This window comes from Patagioenas fasciata, chromosome 3, assembly GCF_037038585.1.
Source record: "Patagioenas fasciata isolate bPatFas1 chromosome 3, bPatFas1.hap1, whole genome shotgun sequence".
Lineage (NCBI taxonomy): Eukaryota > Metazoa > Chordata > Aves > Columbiformes > Columbidae > Patagioenas > Patagioenas fasciata.
In genome coordinates this window covers 99481852-99500189 of record NC_092522.1, presented here as the reverse complement: position 1 = coordinate 99500189, position 18338 = coordinate 99481852, and the positions used below count along the sequence as shown (strand labels likewise).

The 18338-nt window shown below is 39.7% G+C and overlaps 1 protein-coding gene across 34 annotated transcripts in view; it reads right to left on the bottom strand.

Annotated features, from left to right (window-relative positions):
- DST (dystonin) overlaps nt 1–18338 on the bottom strand; it is a 307103-nt gene that overhangs the window by 108032 nt on the left and 180733 nt on the right. For 25 of the 34 annotated variants that reach the window (XM_071806938.1, XM_071806947.1, XM_071806950.1 and 22 more), the window contains 5 exons: nt 11538–11672; nt 9031–9119; nt 7986–8121; nt 1571–6916; nt 1239–1385 (listed from right to left, as the gene is read on the bottom strand). In XM_071806938.1, the coding sequence (XP_071663039.1) occupies nt 1239–1385; nt 1571–6916; nt 7986–8121; nt 9031–9119; nt 11538–11672 (5853 nt within the window). Of the gene's footprint in view, nt 1–1238; nt 1386–1570; nt 6917–7985; nt 8122–9030; nt 9120–11537; nt 11673–11771; nt 14973–15527; nt 18297–18338 lie in introns of those variants that run through there. The other 9 variants (XM_071806956.1, XM_071806957.1, XM_071806958.1 and 6 more) reach the window with 3 other exon arrangements.

Sequence of the window (18338 nt, the reverse complement as noted above, 5' to 3'; positions counted from 1 at the left end):
CCTTGATATGCCTTGAGATGGCACCAAGGATAAGCTGTTCCATTACTTTCCCAGGGACAGAGGTGAGGCTGATCGGTCTATAATTACTCGGGTCCTCCTTCTTGCCCTTTTTGAAGACTGGAGTGACATTTGCTTTCCTCCAATCCTCGGGCACCTCTCCCGTTTCCCAAGACTGGGGAAAGATGATGGAGAGTGGTCCAGCAATGACTTCAGCCAGCTCCCTCAGCACCCGCGGGTGCATCCCATCTGGACCCATGGATTTATGGATGTCCAGACTATTTAATTGCTCCCTAACCCAATCCTCATCGACTAAAGCAAACTCCTCCATTAACCTGGCTTCATCTGGGGTCTCAGGGGTACGGGGCTCCCCAGGACAGCCTCCAGCAGAGTAGACAGAGACAAAGAAGGCATTCAGCAATTCTGCCTTCTCTGTGTCTTCTGCCACCAGGGCACCCACCTCATTCATCAGTGGGCCTACATTGCCTCCGGTATTAGTTTTATCTGCTATGTATTTGAAAAAGTTCTTTTTGCTGTCCTTGACCCCTCTCGCCAGCTGTAATTCTAAGGAGGCCTTGGCTACCCTAGCTGCCTTCCTGCATCCTCTAACAGCAGCCTTATATTCCTCCCAAGTGGCCAGTCCCTGCTTCCATGACCTGTAAACTCGCCTCTTCTGCTTGAGCATACCCAACAGATCCCTATTTAACCACTCAGGTCTCCTGGCTCCCTTCCTCGACTTCCTGCGTGTGGGGATGCTCTGATCCTGAGCGTGGAAGAAGCAATCTCTGAATGCGATCCAGCTCTCTTGGGCCCCTTTTCCTTCAAGCAGTCTTGCCCATGGGATTTCCCCCAGCAATTGCTTGAAAAGGCCAAAGTTAGCCCTGCTAAAGTCCAGGGTTACAATTCTACTTGCTATTCTGTTCCTGCCACACGAGATGCTGAACTCCACCATCTCGTGGTCACTGGAACCCAGGCAGCCCTCAACCTTTACTGCTTCGACCAGACCCTCTTTGTTAGTGAGGATGAGATCCAGCAGTGCACCTCTCCTGGTCGGCTCTTCCACCATCTGCATGAGGAAGTTATCATCAATGCACTGGACTGTGGCTGGCTGGCTGAATGGTCCTTCCAATTGCTTTAATTATATTTGAAATCTTTTTTTTTTTTTTTTTTTTTTTTTTTAGTCTAAGGGCTCTTTCTGGTAGCCATCACTGAAGTACAAGCATTAAGAACAGAGTTCTTACCTCTAGTTGTTCTAGTTCATCTTTTAGTATTTCCAGGTTGTTACTAATAGGCTGCTGGTTATCTAGTTGGCTTTTCATATCTTGAAGCACTGCCAACTGCTCCTGCATTTTTTCTGTTAACTTTAAACATTGCTGCACTTCATCGACCTGAAAATGAGTTTTAACAATAAGAAATGCTTTTCCAAACTGACTTGAAAAAAGCAATAGAAGTACTTGTTTTAATTATAATTTATTTCAAGTTTATAATTTTATTTCAACCATTTTTCAGTTTATTTGTTGTCTCCAGCACTTGGAAGGATTCGTACAATTCCTTCAACACAGTTGTTACTTACCGTGCTAGGGGAGGTGTCTCCCAGGATGGCTGCTTTTGTTTCGAGAAGAGGCTCAGTAAAGCCTTTGGCCAAGCTCTCTGTCTTCCCAAGCTCCTGGTCACTTTTCCAAGCAAAGTCTGTGTCAGCTGCCAGTGTTTTCTCTTTAGCAATTTCTGATCCAAACTCTGATTGTTCTGTTGAGAAAAGAGTACAAAGCCCATCTACTTTGCCTTTACCCTCCTGTTCTGTGGCAATACCAGCAACCTGTGAGCTTGTAAACAAACCGCTTATCAGCTCCTCTAACTTGCTTGTACTTTCAGCTCCAGGTGAGATTTGAAAAATCTCCAGAAGGTCAGAAGCAGGAAGCTTTGGAAGAGAAGCTTTCACGCCTGTTTCACTCCTCCTTTCACTTGGATCATTCATGTTTTGCTTGCAGGATTCCTGCTTCAGAATATCACGAAGAAGATCAGGACTTCTGCAATCAGGCCAAAGGGATGAAAGAGCATCACTGTCCTTGGGCTGTGGACACGGCATGGTAACCGTTAATGCAGTTCTAACAGCATTGCTGATTTGCTTGAGATTTGACTCACTAGATAGGTCACTCCCAAGCTGGGTGCTTCTCACCATTTTAAGTAAACTTTCCATTAAAATTTTGGTATCGGAGTAACTTAGGGGTTCACCCTCCTGTTTGCAAACATGTCCCATTTTCAGTTTCCTTTGTAATACATTCTTTAAGTCTTCCATTAGTGTGTCAGACATCTCTGGTGATTGTGAAATACATTCATTTACTTGAAAATCTTTGCAGGGTGCCATTTCCTTTTCTAATGACTCCATGGACCTTTGTTTTTCGAAACCATTTCCAAGGGAAGGGGTCTCACAGGCCATGACATTTTCTCCCTTTGTGTTTTTCAGTGGGACACTCCCTTCCCCCGATTCTTTGGCATCCTCAATACTTCCTGAAGCATTTGCTTTTACTGGGGAAAATTCAGTATCATTGTTGCTCTTGTTTTCTGAAAAGCCTTCAAGAACATTGTTAGTATTTTGACAGATAACTCTCCCTGTTTCTTTAGTTACGCTCATTTCCTTTGGTTTCACTCTATCAGTTGAGGGAACAGAATAAGTGTTAAATTCACTTGAATGCATTTCATCCATATTTAGCAGAAAATCCTTTTCATTCTGTATACCTTTTTCCCCTCTTTCCCTGTCCTCAAAGCAACAGGATTCAGTTTTAACCAATTCTGAATGGCCACTTTCTTTTATGTCTGTGGTATATACTTTTAAAGAAGCGGAAACGTTAAAATCTCTCTTCAATTCACCTATTTCCACATCACCTCCAACATTAAGCAAAGCTTGATCAACATTTGCTTTTTCCTTACTTGAAACAGGAGTTTCTCCATCAGCTTTAATTACTGATGCATCAAATATTTCCCCAAGGCTTTCCATCTGAATGGGACTTCCACTTAGCCCCATGATATCACATTCCTCCATAATATTTACTCTAGCTTTATTTTCTGTAGGAATTTCAAAATCTCTTCCTATTTGATCACACTTCCTGCTGTTGAGTGGATGTACTTGATCACTGAGAGAACTATCACCATCACTCACATAAGGCGTATCCATAAGAAATTTACTGTCCATTTGGGATGAACTTGTCCGAGTACTTTCATCATCATCAGTAGGGTTTTTTGTTATTAGGAAGGCTGCTGTACCAATGTCAGATGTCACAGTATCATTAAGAAGCTGAGAGCCTGGAACATTAGGCAGTGCTTTATTATTTTCTTCACACTTACGGGACATCCATTTAGTATCAAAGATATTTTCTGACTGAATAGGCCCAGTAGTATCTTCTGACATGCGTTTACTTTTGATACAAGTCCCATATTTATTTTCTGTTTGCTGCTGTCTGTCTTCTTCATTTGTAAGACCAATACATCTTTCCTCAGGAACACCTACTGCAAATTCACATTTTCCTGAGGATAGTTTTCCATTTTCATAGTTAGACTGGAATTGCAAAGTATACCCTGTCTTGTGGCCTGAAGGATAGCAACAGTCATCAATATTCTGATTATTTTCATTGTCATCTTCTATGTCTCCTAATGAAATTAACAGTTGGTCACCTTTGTTTATACACTGATGGTGTGCGTTAAAAACACCCATTTCTTCATCACTGTCAGAATCAGTGTCAGAGTCATCATAGCTATCATAAACCTCCTCATAATCTTCCTCCTCCCATGTTCCTTCAGATTCATCTTCATCGGAGTCACTTTCTGGTTTCATTTCATCTTCCTCATTTCTGTTTTGTACTTGTGCTTCATACTTCTTCTGTAAAGAAGTAAGGACTTCCTCCTTTCTTCCTTCAGTCTCCAGAGTAACTGGTAATTTTTTCTCCTTCTCTCCAAAGCTCCCTGTTCTTTCCCTTTCCTCCTCAGGGATTCCTTCCACAGCTTCGACACTTGCAGAAGCTATATTTATGCTCTCAGTTGGGCCTGTCACATTTACATGGACACCCTCTCCAGCATTAGTTGCAAGTTCTTGAAAAGAACTAGTGTCTTCTCTCAGGGTTATTAGACCACTCTTCTCTTCTAAAAAACCCAATGGAACTGATGTTCTAGATAATTCTGGCTCTGGTGTATCATCATCCCCCAAATGCAAGGCATCAACACCATCATCACCTTGAGGAGTTCCATAAGAATCATCATCATCAATTTGTGGAGTATCATATACATCACTATCATCATCACCAACCTGAGGTGTTTCATAGGCATCATTGTCATCATCATCAAACTGAGAGCTGCTGTCTTCAGAGGTTACCTCACCACATTCATGCTGCAAGCAGTTCCTTTCAAACTGTGGGATGCCATCATTCCCGTCTACTGATGAGTCGGAACTACTGTCACACGGCAGTAATTGGCTGAACTGAGTGCTTTCTTCTGCTGCTAGCCCTTGTGCCATGCTGTTGCTGTTCCCCACAGGTGGTCCACTCTGTATAACAGTATCACCATCCAACAAAGGACTGCAGTGCATGTCTCCACTATCTTCTAGACACAGCTTACTCTGCAAATCACTGTAATCCTCCAAGGATGGCCTGCCATGTATATAAAGATACTCCTCCAACGATGGCCTGTTATGTAAATCAGTGTAGTCTTGAAGAGGTTGTTCACTAGACCCATTATCTTCAAACTGTAGCATGTCACCACATAGATGAACCAATTCTTCTGGAAGTATGCATTTAGTATCTGCACTTACACATGAACCAAGACTTCTCTGGAAATCCTCTTTCTTGCTGCTATCCAGTATCGCTGTGCTATTTTCAGCCTGCTGAATGTGAGGCTCATATTTTGTGCACCTTTCCAGCTCTCTCCAGGTTTCATTATCTGACAAATCATTCACACCCAAGGAATTTTGTAAGGTTTTATCATTCCTTTTTTCATTACACAGACTGTCTGCCATACAAGTCTCCTCCTCTGTTTCTGAAATAAGATTCGGATTTGCATCATTGGGAAGATATCCTTCAAAGTTTTCTGAATTTGCCTTCTGCTTGTTATGCTTACACAGTTCTGCCCACTCAGAAACCTCCAGAAAGCCTCTGAGTGCATTTCTGTTCATGGAATTTTGAGTGCTACTTGCTACTTTTCTAAACTCTGTAGGATTAGTTGACAACTGTGTATATTCTGATTGCTCGGTACCAATAGCATTGCAAACACCTGGTCTACACACATGGAGATCTTCTCCCTGTAAAGATATGTAATTGCCCAAATCTTCAGACTGATTTAATTGCCTGTTATTAGACACGTTCTCAGCACCTGAACGATCACCCTGAACAGTGCCCATAACACTATTAAAGTGGACACTGCCAGCTGATTTTAGGTTACGTCCTTTTGGGCTTATACACGTGTTATGAAACTCCATTTCTGACACATCAGCATTGCACGCAGCACCATCACCTTTCAGCAACATATTGATGGCTTCTTGCAGCTGTCCATCATATAATAAAAGTCTTCCTCCAGTGTTTGCATCCATATAACTATTTACCATCAGATAAGATATGAATAATTTCTTAGCTTGATCTAAATTATGACATACAGGGTCTTCTGTGCCAGAATCTTCATGTTCCTCCTCATGGTCACGACATACGGATGGCAAGAACTCATATATTGATAACCACCTTGCAGCATTTTTACAAGGGGACTCTAATTCTTCTACATTGGGCATTTCATCTGGTAAAGTCACATTGGTCAGAACAGATACAGTATTAATATCTAGTATCCCTGATTGTGCAGCCTCATCTAGACTGACTATTTCACAAGTTTCTGGAATGTAAAGTGCAGCTATTTTCTGTCTATTATTTAGTATTTTGAATGCCAGCTCATTTGTTATCATCTCTTGGTGCAAAGACGTTGATATGGGGAATATTTCACCAGTGTGAGGAAAAATCAGTCCAACAAAGCCTCTCTGTGCTTCTAATACCAGCAGAGCACTGGTAGATGATATCAAGTTGCACTGCACAGCTTCATCAACAGTCAAGCGCTCTCCTGAATTTGGACAAAGGATTCCACCAGTCTGAACCTGATGTGTGAGGATCCCACATGCAGTGTCCTGATCTATCAGCCCTTGTCTCATGGCCTCTTCCACAGTCATTTGCTTCCCTGAGTCAGGTTCAATTAAACCTCCAGACATTAACTGAGCACCCAGCAGCCTGAACATTGTTTCCCGATCGATGAGCCCTTCATGGGCTGCCCTCAAAATAGTTATCTTCCTTCCACATTTGAACACGATTCTACCTTTTTCTTGTGGTTTTACAGGTAGGAGTCTTAATCCTGTTTCTTCATGTATTACGCTTCTATGAAGCATCTGTTCAAGTGAAATCTTCTCAGCACAGTTTGGGTCTATGAGATCTTTACATGTGTCTTGTCTTTCCAGAAGCTTTTTATATAATGTTGGAGTAATCAGGTTTCTCTGGAAAGCAGTCTGCAAAGTCAGGTTTTCGCCAGTAGATGGTAAAATCAAGGGCCCACTTGAAAGCTGATTCTCAAGAATTTTGATAGCCAAAGGTTCTGAAATTAGACCTTGTTCTAAAGCTGACACAACTGGAATATTTGATAATGTTGATTCTGAAATAAGCTTCTTTGCTCTACTTAATTCCTGCAACTGCGACACAGTCTGCTCATCAATCAAGCCATGAGCTTTAGCTTCTTCCAAATCATAACATACTCCTAATTCTGGAGAAATTATTCCAGAAAGGATCAGCTGATTCTCAAGCAATCTAATTCCAGTGTCATAGTCAATAAAACCTTTTAAAATAGACTGAAAGACTGAAAGGACTTGTCCAGTTGTTTGGTCAATGACACCAGCAATGACTTTATTCACCTAGAAATGAATATAAAAGAAAAGCTGTCACTATTTTCAGGCTGTGTATTTTACATTTTCTTTTGATTTTGAATGCATGGTAAGCATAAAAACATGTACTTACCAGGCCTGCAGGAATGCTGTGAATGTTAGCAGCTCAAATGCGCAAGTGATCTATGTCATTCATTCAACAGCACACGATGTGATAAAAGATTTTAAATCACATGCATCTGTGAATTGAAAACCTATGCTTTGCACACATAAACAGGGTTAGTGAAAGACAATAGAAGAAATGATTGCAGAGTGAGCAAATAGAACATATACCTGGAAAGGCAAATTTTCATGCTCTAAATGTCTGTGAAAGGTTAGCATATTCAGAAACAGTATGTGATTCAAAACAACCATGCTATTCATGTTTACAGCATACAGCACTTTTGTTTATACGCTCAACAATATGGAATCAGATACTCCATCACCAAATACTGCATTTAGTTTGCATGGAAGGCATGAAGTCAGTTTGGCAACATTATTTGAACTAATTACACAGACACTGTGTAGATGAGAACACTTTTTTGCAACGTAATTTTTGAGAATACCATATTTAAGCTCCATTAACAAACGTATTTGCAGTGTCTCAGAGCTAATCACATTAAGTGCTCCCATTTTCATATCCAGATAAACTTTAAGAAAAACCGAAAGCAGATCTCTTCTAGAACATTTCTGAGTGATACATGGGAGAGATTAACATGTTATTTTATGGTGTCATTTTTGCAGCAGAAACACAGACTTATCTAGCAGTCAAAGAATGGCTTTGAAGAGAAGAGTTAAGAGATGAATGATTTATCTTTCTTCATGCAAGGCACACATTATTAAGACTCCTCATAAAAAAAATATGATGAGCAGAATGTTCATATGCACAGGTGAGGTCACACAGTATTCCATAGCAAATACAAAAAAACTTCAGTCAATTAAACCTCAAGCTCCTTTACACACTGTTAATTGCACCTTCTTCTTTTACTGATCATTTGTGGTTCCCAAACCATGCAGTAAATCTCAGAAGAGACTGAAGTCCAAGTTTCAGTCTTGTTACCTTTTCTTCCATCTTTTCATCACCCAGATACTGTTCCTCCTGCAGCTGCTTCAAAGCTTCATTGGATAACAAGCTGTAGCTCTCCTGGAGGGATCTGACTTGCTTTTCCATTTCATTTCTCTCTTCATCTGTCATTCTATTAAGAAAAAAAAAAAAAAAGAAAATAAAAATGGAAGAAGATCTCTTTGAGTAATTTGTATCCTGCAGGGATTGATCTGCTTACCCCCTTAAAAAAGGTGAGGTGGGGGGAGGGAAAACCGGTAAAAGCAGTCTGGAAAAAATGTAGCCTAATTAACAAGGATGTTCAGGAAGGCTACAATCTGCTTGTAGTTCTTCAGGAAAATAAACTACACTAATCTAGAATTTATGTTGAATTATTGCTAAAGCATTTAACCTTTGCATGAGCCTTTATTTATAGAGTACCAGTCAAGACAGGTAACACAGCTAGCAAGGAGTTATATCTCAGCAATTTAATCACAGAATCACAGAATGTTAGGGACTGGAAGGGACCTCAAAAGATCATCCAGTCCAATCCCCCTGCCAGAGCAGGAACACCTAGACAAGGTTACACAGCAATGTGTCTAAGCAGGTTTTGAATGTCTCCAGAGTAGGAGACTCCGCAACCCTCTTGGGCAGCCTGTTCCAGTGCTGTTACCCTCACTGAGAAGTTTCTTCTCAAATTCAAGTGGAACCTCTTGTCTTCCACTTAATATCTTAATATCTTAAACAGTCTAATTTCAAATACAGATGAAACAAACTTGTAACATATAGTACAAGTGTTAATTTAGTACTAATTTGTTAATTTTTGTGACTTCAAATGAAAATTACTATCTAATGTTTTTAAGCTGACCACAGTCAGATTCTTGAAATAAAAATGCATCAAGTTTCCCAAATGGGAAAAGAAGATAATAAGACTAACAAAACCCCTTGATATATTTGTACATGAAACATAAGTGAAACTGTAAAATGAGGAGAGGATTTCTTTTTAAGCAAAAAGTATGTACTGATTCAATTCATTACGTTCAAAAAATATAAAATGGCATACTTGTCACTGTGCTTAGCTAAGAATGACTGAGTAGTCTGCAGAGCTTCAGCTATTTGTTCTTTCTTGGTTGACATCTCATCCAGGGAAATCTGCAAAATAAACAACCCATGTTCAAGACTTAATTATGCACATATATAAAAAGAAAAACAAAGTACACGGTATTTCTATCTGGGACCAAACTCAATAGTAAAAGAACTCAATTTTTTTTCCTTCAAATATCTGCCACTCTTAGAAAAATATTATTTATTATGGAATTGCTTCATTTACAGATGGAAAAGTCATTGTGCTATGCCTCTTTGCTAAATAAGTTGTATTAGAAAACTATTGGGTAAGACAAATGGAATGTATTTGTTTGAAAATTCACCAGTCATTTAAAACCAGTTCTTATAGTTGGTACAGTTTAAACCAGGTTTATAAAGATACGTGTATAATGGTCATGTTCAAGAAGATGCTCACCAAGATGAGAGAAAACTTTTTTAAAAAACATATCAAAAGGCCACAAACCTTCGTGCAATTCAATGATGAAACAAATGCAGTATCAGACACTTGAAAAACTGAATTATTTATCAATACTCTCCATATTATCACTTCTGTGTTATCCACACTAAGGCACTTGCTCTGGCACAGGAACTTCTGAGAATTTAATCTTTTAACTCCTGTGAGAAACTGCCTGCAGTCTCTTCAGCGAAAAGCACTCATTTGGGATAAAAAAGGGCAAAATATCAAAGTGGAGTCTAGGATGTCATTAGCAAGCCCAAGATACATGCAATGTCTATGCTAAGAGAACTCTATCAAGGTTGTTTGGCTCTGTGTTCACCTGTCTCTGGACACAACCAATTCTGCCCCTGGGTGCACCACGCCAAAGGGCCCGAGTACGGTCTTGAACAGTGCAATCACCACCAGCAAGACACGATCCCACCACTTCTGCTGCTTGGGCAGAACCCAAGAGAGCAGGCACTGTATGCACTGCACAAAAAGGCGACATGGGCAGGCTGAGGTAACAAGTGGGGTCATGAGCTCCACTTTGCTCATGGAATTGGCCTCATTGCAGCTGCTGCCTGCACCTTGTCACTACTGGCACCACCTTCTCCATGCACGCCATGGCTACACCCCACAGCTAACACTAGCTATCAAGTCTATGTGTTTCTACAAAACTTGTCAAGACACCTGTGCTGGTCAATGGAAACACAAAACCAGGCACCTTTGGATGATGCCACTACCTTGCCAGGGTGTTTCAAAAGGGAAGAAAACACCCTCAGCACATGCCCATCTCCTACAGGCTGGAGGAAGCCAAGGGGTCTAACTCACAGGTTACTCACTGAGGGCTCAGGCTGGAGGGGGGTGATGCCACCCATAGGTGCTGAGGTAAGCTGAAACGCTCTAAAGAGTTGAGCACTGGCCCAACACTGACATAGATTTGCACTGTTGCCATTAACAAGGACAGAAAAAGACTAGTGTTGAATGCTTCTGCAAATCCTGATCCTAACTACTAGGGATTTACCAGTCTCCCTTCTGTAGACACAAGGACATGCTCAGTAACAGAACTAGCACTGATTCTCTATGATCAAGTGGTGTGCTGGCACCAGGGGCCATTGGGACTGCAGGACTGCTGACCTGCCCAACAGCAAGCTTGATTCACGGACATGCTGCTCCAGTGGCTCTAACCATCACGCATGACCAAAACAACACGGCAGGAACAGCCTGCCAGGAGGGCAAAAATCATGTTTGCATGACCACACATCCAGCCCTGTACCAAGGGATGTGGAAAAGACACTGTTCTGTTTCTCTGCTCCTCAGTGTGCAGGTAGACCTTCATCTACTGAAATCTTTCTAGGTGTTACCAAGCTATTTTGTGGGCCAAGTCTGCGAGCGGTGCTGTTAGACCGTATAGGAAACTTCACAGAAGGAAATTCATGGTCAGAGTGACAACTGCACACAACAACAATGTACCTGTTGTACACAAAGGTGTGAAGATGGAACACTCCAGCAGCCTGCGGACTCACGTGGTAATAAAGAGGGCTCAGCCAACAACTGTTGTATTCCCCAAGACCACATTTTGACTACCCCATATGAGAACCCCTCAAAAATAACTTTTTAAAGGTGAACGAAAAGAAACCTGGCCCTCAGGCCCCTCCTTCCCAGTGCCACAGTGGAAGTTACCAGATTTATTCACTGAACTACCTCATGCCAAGGGAAGAGACCTATAACATGCTGTCCTGCCAGGATGCACTGGCCCTCTACTAAGGCTGGGTTATGGACTGCAGAGTCAAGCTTCTCAAACTGACATTTTGCAGTGTCAGAATACGTCACATGTCAAGCCTGTAAAAAGCAGTTTGCAATTTTTCCTGAGTACCATGTTTGTGTCTGTAAACATTGGTGTACATTTATCCAGCCCTCCACTCACAATCAAAGGTGGAATTATATCTTTAGTAAAAAGTGGATGGTCATTTTAATCAACACAAAAAGCTAAAACGAGAAAGTGGTATTTTACTAAGACAGATGTGTACCTGCTGCTTAGGCATATCTGTCTTTTCAGCCTTTTCTCCTCCTTCTTTGCTGAGTGTCTTGCTGAGGTTTGACACCCATTTCAATAAATCCCCAGCTTTCTCAACATGTTCCTTCTTTTCTTCTTCCATTGACTTCTGATGAGCACCACAAATTGTAAAAAATATGTAAACATAAATTGTTGGAGTATTTAACATTAGCGTCCATAGAAACACAATTCTACCACAATGGCACTATTACCACATAAACATAAAGTGATTTCTTTTTATTTATCACCACATGCATTACTATGACATTTTGATGTAGGAACAAAAATACCACATAATTGTAGACATTAACAGCATAATTCCTCAAATTATTCATAACTATGATTATGGTGCTTATTCATAGACACATACATTCATTTTAAAATGATTAAGAAAAAGCACAGCTTCCCAGCCATTACTCAGCAGATAACATCTAAACATTTGCATATAAAATATCTTTGAAGTGCTGCCTTTGCATTACCCTCAGGTGTAGATAAGTACAGCCAGCATAAGATATTGCAAACTACGCACACGGATTCCTAAATTACAATCAGGAAGAATACACTGCTTTTGTGTCTACAGAAACAAGAACAATACAACTAAAATTCTGAGACATTTCATCTTTTTCTGCACAGGAAAAAGAAAAAAAAAATATATATATATATATTTTTACAGTAGTACAACCTGTTAGTAGTTTGAAATTTATCAATACTTGGAAAACATGCTCAAGTCCTTCCTTGCATCACAAACAAAAATAAAAAAAAAATTATTTTAATCTTTATTTTTTTACTTGATATGGGAATGTGATTCATTTGCCTAATAGAGCATGAAAACAATTTTTTAAAAAAAGTTACCTGAAGTGAGAGAAAAAACTAGGATATGTAACTTTATGATGTGAGTAGCCCGTTAATTTTAAACGAAATGCCAGTGTGAGAGAAGTTACTTACACATATGTTTACTGGACCACAGATTTAACCCTTGTATACTTGTTTGCCACTTTTGTAAAGTAAATTGTATCTACAAACCAATCTGTAATATTAAACTAAGTAATCAGGCCACATGGAATACTGCGCTGTCTTCATTAACAAAATGGACACCTATTTTGATTTTTAATATAAAAATCTGATTCTTGTCTCACTGAAATCTATCCATTTTGCACTAATGTTAACTTCACCAACATCAGTATAACTTGCAATTTATAGTACCTACATATGCTATCTTAAAATGCTAGATAAGGCCTTCAGGTAAAGCCTGAACCCACAGTCTGCATTTTGAAATTATGAATCTGCCTAAGTTTATCTAAAAATTTCAACTTTATAACAAATAACATCTAATTCCAGGTTTCATCGTTTATACTAACTAGTTTTAAAGCAACTCACAATTACATTAGACAACACCATTTATAGTTTTCCCTAAAGGTCATCACAGATCTTTTCCTTGACTTCATTGGGTTTTAAAGCAGGTCCCAAAATGAGTACTAATCTCTTTGTTCCATTATGAATTATAGTAGAGACTGGAAATTCCTGTTTTCAAAGGCTGAGCTGCTTCTAACAACCGCAGCCCAGTGTGGTGATCAAAAACAGCTCTCTCTAAAGCTTCTTTGTAGGTTATCTTCTTCTTCGTTTTGGGGCACGTTATAACCTTAACATACGAGTTTTCATCTTTCATCTTTGTAGCTGTGACAGCATCAATAACGCCATTCTTAATCGCATCCTCCATTGTCAATCTGCAATGAGACTTCGGATCTACCAACCCACCAGTCAGGTACTGATACTCCAGGCAGCGCATACCCATTTCTTTGTCTACGGCATTTAAATGCATGGCTTCTACAGCTGACATCACCGTGTTCCTTACAGGGTGGATGATCCCAGTAAAGATCAGCTCACACTGCTGGATTTGCTTGGCACAACCGTCATCGATTAACTCCCTTTGCAAAGCTTCTGAAACACTGTACTTTTTTCCAGTAAATGGGTCAATTATGCCTCCTGTACTAACCTGAGCTTCAAGACACCGGAGGGCAGTAACTCTATCTACCAAGTTTTTGCGAGAGGCTTTTAAGACTGGAATTCTTTCATTGGTTTCAGAAAGCCAAAATCCTGCAATAGGACTGTTTAAATCTTTATTTGGCTGGGAACTGCTAACTAAAATATCACCCAACTCGTTAGCTGTGATTAAACCTTCCTTATATTTATTGACTAATGCTGTGCAAATTCTACCCTGATTTAAGGTCTCCTCGATATTAAACTGTACACCAGTTTTAAGATCTGTAAGCAAACGAAAAGAATTCCCATCAGAGTCAAAACACGTAGACTCCTTCCAATCAAATTCCTGTTTGGAAAGCTCAAGATACGTAGCTTTATCAACACAATTTTTTTTATAAGCCTCATATGAAGTCATTTCAGCTCCTGTTTTGACATCTACTACAGAAATTTTATGACTTTTCTCTGCTGACGGGCTGCTTATTTTCCTCTCACCAACTGGAAGCAGAAAGCATTGACTGCTTACACTGAACAAACACATTTTCAGCAAATCACAGTAGTACATAGCTTTCCTGTTATTTGGATTGTGAAAGCATTTTGCATTACTAGAAGGTTCATGCAAAAATTTTAAAATTGTGTTATTCAGCAAGCCAAGCTGCACAGCGGTTTCTGGAGGTACTCGAACACTTCTTATAGGATCAATGACCCCTCCACTTGCAATTTGAGCCTCAAGGATATTTTTACCTTTCTGTCTTTCTAAGAGCCGAGCTTCCATAGCCTGATACACAGAGATCACTTTCCCAGAACAGCAATAGCCCAAAACAGCTTTCTCTGCCTCAAGCAGTCTATTCTTGAATTCATTATCTGCAAGTCCTCTAATGACACAATCATCAACAGAGAATTTCTGACCTGTTGTGGGATCAATAATGAAACCAGTAGCTGCTTGCGCCTCTAAAAATGCTACTGCCAATGCTTTTCCAATGATTCTTTTCTTTGCTGCTAAAGCAAAAGAGAGGATCTCCTTGCTGGATTCAAGGTACAGCCCAGCTATAGCTGTAGGTTTAGTTAAAAATTTTTCAAGACTTTTCTGAACCGCATCAATAGTTTTCTGCCCTGAACGGAGCTGCTCAATTGTGAGCCTGTCTAGAAGTTTTACTTCAGCCAATTGTCTGGCAGTCACATCACGTCTAAGACCTTGAAATTTAATATCATCATATTCCTCTGTAAAATAATCCAACTGAGTAGCATCATCAACAGTTTTCAAAATCTCTTCCCCTAAGAGAGAGCTCATCTTTGCAAAGTCTTCTCTCCTAAACCCTTCCGACGTTTTGTATCCCTCAAACATCCTCTCTTCGTTACCAAAAGTCTTGTCATTTTCTTGGTTTAATGTTGTGACTTCAACATGCATGTCATACTGCTTGTTCTTCACTATCTGTAAACAGGAATTTTTTGAGAGAGTGAGAAATCCGTCTGCAGAATTATGCTGTACATAACTCACTCCTAAATCCACCACCAGAGAAACGAAAGGGAGAACTTCAACGTAAGTCAGAAAAAAGAACGGCTACTAGCATTGGAGAGCAGAGAAATACAGATAGCTAGAGTTTTAAAGTGTATTTGACATTTCAAATAGTTATTCAATAAAAGGAATGTGACTAGACTAAGCAACAAAAACTGGTTTTTGTCACTATATGAAATCTGTTCCATTAATCAAAGCTTATTTTAACCAATAACGATACAATGGTGTATGTGAATTCCCATCCCCAACAAAAACTTCTAAAATAATGCGTTTCTTAGGAATTAGTAAACCTGCTACAAAGGACTTATGAAAAGCTTTTTGTGGCATGTGAGAGTGGAGTGGTTCCCTTCACCAAGGCAAGAAACATCAGAGAGAATACAGAATAGTGATAAAGCATAACTAAAACCAAACAAAACAGAACAGTAAAAACTAGCATTAGGAAGGCAAACCCTCACAAAACTTAGCGTGTACCTCCAAGGGATGCAGTTTTACCACTCCTAATTCATGTTTCACGTCTTCTTCATGTCTAATAGTTTGTCTGGAACTGTGTAGGTTCCTGTTTCTCAATTTGTCCCTCTCAGATGTTTCAGAGATTTGGTTTGCTTTATCGAAAGTTATCTGGAACTGTGTACTCGTTTGAGAAACAAACTCTGTAAAAGATTGTGGGTTTGCATCTTCTGCTAGTGATTGGTTTGTTCTTGACATCTGAAACTGCACCTCTCTCGGTATCGTATCATCAGCACTCACATACAAGGTATTTTCTTCTATTTGATCAGATTTAAAACTTGATCTCTCCTGTTTCCGCCTTAACAGAGGTGAGCGGGGTTTTGCATGTGGAGAAAGCTGCTCAAATTCTCTAGCTGCAGTGTCACTCAGGTAACTGAAATCATCCCCTCTTTTCTCACAGCTCAATTTAAATCCAGAATCTTGGAGTTTATTATTTTGCTGAAGTTCATTTTGAAACAAAAAAAACCTGTGTTCACTCTCCTTGACCTGCAGGTCCATTTTCTGCTTCAAGCTCTCAACCGTGCGCCTCTGCACTTCCAATTCTTCCTCAAGTTTCCTGCACTTCTGGTGATATTCCATTTCAGCCCGCTTCCCTTGCTGGAGCTGGTCGTGACATTTTTTAAGCCTTTCTTGCAGATCTTCCATTTGTATCTTGAAAAACCTGATGTTTTCCTCAGCCATCTGCTTCTCCTGCTGAAGGGCAACACATTCTAGCTTTATGCCAGAAATGTCTTTTTCTGTGATGCTATGGGATTCTAGTAATTTTTCAACTTTTTTCCTAAATTCCTCTGCAGAGTGTTTAAACTTAATGGATTCTTCCTGAAACAGAATCATCTTCTTGCGTGCCATTTGTTCATCCAGAGTCTTCTGATGGAGTTCATCCTGTAGCTTTTTTAATTTACTACTTAGCTCTTGTATATGAGCTTGTTGCAATTGTACCTTCTGCTCATTCATTCTCTTTTCCATACTTACAGCATTAATTTGGGCATTTAGATTTTTAATCTCCCGATCAATGGTTATGGTGGAAGCACTTTGTTTATCACATTTTTGTTTATATTCACTAGCTAAGTCTCTTGCTTTTGCTAGATCAACTTCTAGGCTTTTGATTTTACATATGAATTCTTGCTCCATTATTGTTTGCTTATGCAATTGTTCATTTGTTGTACGCAGTTGCTCTTTGAAACCATCTGCTAGGGCTTTTAACGCATCATTCTTCCTCTGAATACTTTGTTTTTCCAAAGTAATCTTCTCTGATTCAGACTGAATTTGCTTCATCAGTAGTTTCGTTTCAGTATTCCATTTGTTATGGTCCTCTATCTTTTGTTTCAATGTTTCTGACACCTGATGACTTTTGGCTAATTCATTCTTCAGCATCTGAATTTCCTGCTGGTTTTCTTTCTCTACTTCCATTTTTTGAAGCAACTGTTCTTGAACTTTCTTATATTGGTCTTGAAGATTATTTGCTTCTCCTTTGCATGACTGTGTTCTGTGTTCGGCTGCCAGCTTCTCCTTTTGAAGAGAACTGATTTGTGAATTTAAATGTTTGATAGTGATTTCAGTTTTTGTCTGTGATCTAGTTAATTCATCTAATTCTCTTTTTAGCTGTGTCTTCTCTTGCTGAAGAGATTTCAGCTCCTCCTGATAGTTCATCTTAATTTTCTTCAGATCTGTGGCTTCTTGCATCACCTCTTCAGCTTTACCTGTGGTTCTATGTAGCTGCTTGTCCAGTTCTTTCAACCGCTGCAAATACCCCTGCTCTACTCGGTCTTTTTCCTCCAACTTAATTTTTAGGCATTTAAGTTCACTATTGAGCTTATCTAGTTTTTCTTTTAATAAACGAGACTTTTCTTCTGTTGATGATTTCTGAAGTTCAATTTCATTCAGTTCATATTTGAGGTCTTTAATAGTTTTATCTGCTTTTTTGTTAGCAAGGGTTAGCTCATCTATCTTCTGTTTAAGCTCTTCTACTTTTTTATCTTCTTTCTTCTGGAAACCTGTAATTTCATAATCAGGCCTACAGTGGCTGCCTCGCCCAGCCGTGAAACTTGGCAGGGAAGTTTCTCTAGTTACAGAGTACCTGCCTTCAACAATCTTCCTTCTGGTTTCAGTTTTCTCTTTTTCTTGCAGCTTTATTTCTGATAGATTTCCTTTAAATTCAAGATCTTGTTCCATTTGCTTCATCAGTTTCATAAGTTTCTCCTCTCCTTCTGTTTTCTTCTTCAGCTCCTGCATTAAGGTTTTTTTTTCTTGCTCTAAATCATGAAGATTAGTATCTTTTCTTCTTAGATGATCTTCGAGGTTTCTTCTGGTAAAGGTAATTTCTTCTATTTGATTTCGAAAAGCACGGAGGTTTTCTTCCAGTATACTCCTTTGAGTCTCTGCCTGAAAAACAAGCTGCCTTACACACTCCAACTCCTGCTCTGCATCTGCTTTCTCTTTCTCAATGGTCTCCAGATCTATACGACACTGCTTTGCCTCTTGCTCAGCCTTGGTCTTCTGCCGACAGATGTCTTCCATGTCCTTTTGCTGCTTCTTCCGCTCTTTTTCTGCAGCTTCCCGCACTTTAGGGAGCTCCTGTTCCACTTGGAATTTTTGTTTCTTCATGTCCTCCAACATTTCCTCAAGTGTTTTTACCTTTCCCATGAGTCTTCTGTTCTCATCAATTGTGCTGTTTTGTTGTGCCATTAGATCTGAATATGCCACCCGCACTGATGCTTCCTTATTCTTTAAGATCTGCGAAAGAACAAGACAAGTTGGAATGTACTTTTTGTAATA